The sequence below is a fragment of the Cyprinodon variegatus genome, unplaced genomic scaffold (genome assembly GCF_000732505.1).
Source record: "Cyprinodon variegatus isolate N-32 unplaced genomic scaffold, C_variegatus-1.0 Scaffold99, whole genome shotgun sequence".
In the NCBI taxonomy this organism is placed as follows: domain Eukaryota; kingdom Metazoa; phylum Chordata; class Actinopteri; order Cyprinodontiformes; family Cyprinodontidae; genus Cyprinodon; species Cyprinodon variegatus.
The window spans coordinates 1,458,606-1,462,535 of NW_015150552.1; the positions used below are offsets into that span (position 1 = coordinate 1,458,606).

Genomic DNA, 3,930 nt, shown 5'->3' on the forward strand with positions numbered 1-3,930 from the left:
ATTCAATAGGAAAACATACCTTAATAATCCCAAAGGGAAATTGATTGATTGTTCTTAAGTGCATGGAGAGCTGGGCTTTTAGATCCAAGTTACCTAATTTTCTAACAGTATAAAATGTTAATACCAGACTATAAATGAAACATTGTCAAAACGAGGACTAATACAAACCCAGTACACATTTACGATTTTTCAAAGGAATCTTATTCACCAACTAACTGCACCATACTGGTTGACTGACCTATGATGAGACATTCATCCAGACAGCCAAAGACATGACCCAGGACAATCATCTTTCCTAGGTAAAGGTCCACAGGAAGGCTGGCAATCACTCGACCAAGAAATGTCAGCTCACCATCCTGGCTCTGACTTCCTCCATCCGCTTTTGCAGACAGTGCACCCATCTGAAGAATTAAACACCCAAACAGCATAAAATGTGCACCATAATATGCCATGTTAGAAATGTTTACAAATGCTAAGAGCTCTGATTAATCGTGCAACAAGAATATACATTTCACCTTGCAAAAAAACATTACAGCAATTCCTCAACACACTGGACCATTACTTTTGCCAAATCATCAACAGGCATTTGTACAAACTTCCCTTACACCTGTGCTCTAGTGAAACTCCTGCTTCACTTGCCTCTATGAGTTGGAGCACTGTCCTGACAATATCAGAGAGGTTGGGCGGTGAGAGCGCTTTAGAGAGAAGGGTGAGAGGGTCTCCCATATCCAGCAGCTTGACTTTTAACAGGATGTTTGACAGAGGGGCAAGCTAAAGAAAGAAACAACATGCCGGTTAAAGACAGCTTCTTGAAGCATTTAAAGCAAAAAGGTTTGTCTCTCTCTTACCTGCATCCCAGGAGTCATATATTCTGGGATTTCATTTCTCCAAAAATGTTTGGTCACAAGACGGTAGCAGTAACCTTTTGACACACGGCCGGCCCTACCTGTTTGGAACATATTTAATATGAGAAAACTGTAGTCAGCAGGACTTTGCTTTGCTGAAATATCATCAGTGTCAGCTTTTTGTTTCTGAGGATGTGCTCTCAATGGCATGACCTGACACTGAAGCACTGACACTACTAGTAGCTTTCTGTTTACAGTCCAAAATCTATAATAATATGCTTGTCAAGATGAATTGTTATTTTAAATGGATAGTAGGTTTTAGAAATGTTAAGCCAGTTCTTTGTGAGTCAAACAAAAAAAAAGAACTTTTATTGGCCTTAAATTAGCATGCAATTCACAGCTTTAGTAAGCTTTTTTGAGAAATGTTGTTCATATCTGATCAGCATTTGGTTCCAATATGAAATGCTTAGACCTCCATAACAGAAAAAGTTAACAGACAAAAAAAAAATGGCTTGTAGCGAAAAAAATATCCCCCCAAACCCTTAATTTAAGTTGTGAAAACAATAAAAGGTATGATTTTGCTGCTATGCACATCATTTAGACCAATTGATTATTCTACATATTATTCAACATTCTTTAGAATGTTTTTTTTTTTTTTTTTCGGTCTGTGAAAATATCAATAGGACACACTAGAGAGACTTTGTCTCCTGGCTAACATGGGTGCCCACAAGCTTCCCCCAACAGAGCTGGAGAAGGCGTGTGGGGACGTAGAAGTCTGGGAGTCTGTTACCAGATGCCTGGTAAGCCTCAGGCCGCAGACACACGTGTTTTATAGTTTCAGTACTTTAAGCTCAACCTTCAACAATTGCCTCCTAAAAAACTTTTAGAGAAGACTAATTGATTAATTAAAGAATAATAATCATAAAAAGCCTTTAAAACTCTAGGTGTCTTTTATAACCCTGGTTCTTAAGAGTAGTAAATGAGTGTCTCACAATGGGAATGCCATAGATAGGGCCCTATAAAATCCGTTTTATTTTTTCCCAAATACCGTTTTTTCCATTTTAATTTTTGAAAATTCCGTTTTAATTTTTGCGAATTCAGTTTTTTTACCCTTTACTGTTATTTCAGTCGTAAAAAGAATGTGCTTTTAATGTTGATTAAAATGTACACAAATAAAATAGGAATGACCATAAATTTATTGAGGTATAAAACACATTTACTCAGTACTTTTACTGCATGATGCAACATAACGCTGCACTCCAAGTACTAAAAAAATATTAATGGTTATGAACCAATGGTTATAAATAAAAGTGTTCCATTAGCTTTTTCAAGTAAAAAAATAAAATAGGACCTCTCAATTTCAGAATTATAAAGTATTTCATAAAGAATCATATTTTCCATACAGTACATTAAAGTACATAAAAAACAAGGCAAAATACAGTTTCTCAACTTTTTCGCCGAAAGCGGAGCTGTGGAGAGCCGCTTCGCCATTTTTTCAATGTTTTGATGGGGGAGGGTGAGCGGAAATTACGTAGCGGGAGGGGTTGTGTCGCCCAGATTTGCGTCCCCCGGTGTGCATTTCCCCCGACATACGTTCTTCTCCCACACAAAAACAGAATTTCATGTCAAATGTAGAAATTCCGCGTTTACACTAAATTCCGCGTTAATTTGCCAATTCCGCGATACCGTCCCCGATTCCGTGATCGCGGAAATTATAGGGCCCTACATAGATATGACCTCACAAAAAGTTCCTATTTGAACCTGAACTCTTCAAAATCATGACTGTGAGAGTAGAGGAATTGAAACCACCTTGACAATTTAAAAAAGTCAAACCCAAAACTAAATTTACATCACATTTTTTAAATCACTTTACTGCTGGAAAAAGTGTTATGTTAGTATTTTGTTCCTATTTTCTTAAAATGTTCCATCTTATTTATCCGACATTGTACATTGTTTCTTTAGAGCTTAACACTCTGTAAGTCCTAGATGTGTGCTGAAGATGTTTCACCTTTGCGCTGATTGCAGTTGCTTTTGGATGCCCAGGTCAGACGCAGACACTGATAATTAGTTTCCTTGTCATACACCAGCTGACGGGCTAAGCAGAAGTCAATAACTGGGGGAAGAAGACATAAATTACATTTTACATTTAAACTATAAACTATTCTAAACAAGCTACAATTTGTATTAAAGATAAACAAAAAAAACAACCGTATTTGACGTCCGGCACAGTCACCGAACTCTCAGAAATGTTGGTTGAGAGGATCACCTGACATGGGAAAGATATGAACAGAACATTTAAATACAGGGATTACACTTGATTGGATTTTAAAGATAAAATGGACAGAAATAGCTAGTTCATTCCCTTATCGACAGTAACTACCGCAACAATGACAAAGAAAACCATAACCATATATTATATCAGTTACAAACGTAGCTGATATAATACAGAGGTTCCCAAAATGGGGGTCAGAACCTCCTGAGGGGCCATGAGAGACCAAGTGACAGATCTAAACAGGGCTTTCGTAATCACTGCTATCCGAGGGGTGAAAATATATCACGAAATACATCCATGAGAATGTTCCATGAAGTACATAAATGTACCATAGAAACAGCAGATATATTTATGTAACACATGGTTTAAATGAATATTAAACATACCATTCAAAGTGTTGTACATTATTCTGCAGTTTAAACCATGAGCAAAGAGAACAGTTTAGTTTGAACTGTAAGCCCCTCCCCTAACCTTTTTTGCAAAGCTTTCCACCCCAATAAATAAAAAAAAAAAATAAGCTGAACTTTATTGATCACACAATGGAGAAATTTACTCTCGGCATTTAACCCATACCCTTTTGTCAGCAGTGGGCTGCCACTGTGCAGCATCCGGGTAGCAATCAGGGGTTAAGGGTCTTAATTAGAGACCCAGAGTGGCAGTCTGTGGGAGTGGGTTTCGCACTCACAACCTCAGGATTCCAAGCCCTATGCCCTAACCACTAGGCCAATATACTGATTCCTACCTATGTTTCTTCTGCTGTGACCCTTTTTAGGCTGTTTTGTTGAAAATATAGTAACAGCCACCAGAGGGATT

General features: G+C 37.7%; 1 protein-coding gene across 1 annotated transcript in view; it reads right to left on the reverse strand.

The window, feature by feature from the left end:
* Positions 1 to 3,930, reverse strand: part of tdrd9 (tudor domain containing 9) — a 40,444-nt gene that overhangs the window by 25,115 nt on the left and 11,399 nt on the right. Inside the window, exons 10-15 of the mRNA XM_015374209.1 lie at positions 3,691 to 3,751; positions 3,054 to 3,111; positions 2,854 to 2,958; positions 849 to 946; positions 640 to 771; positions 239 to 401 (exon numbers count right to left, since the gene is read on the reverse strand). Of these exons, the coding sequence (XP_015229695.1) occupies positions 239 to 401; positions 640 to 771; positions 849 to 946; positions 2,854 to 2,958; positions 3,054 to 3,111; positions 3,691 to 3,751 (617 nt within the window). The remainder of the gene's footprint in view (positions 1 to 238; positions 402 to 639; positions 772 to 848; positions 947 to 2,853; positions 2,959 to 3,053; positions 3,112 to 3,690; positions 3,752 to 3,930) is intronic.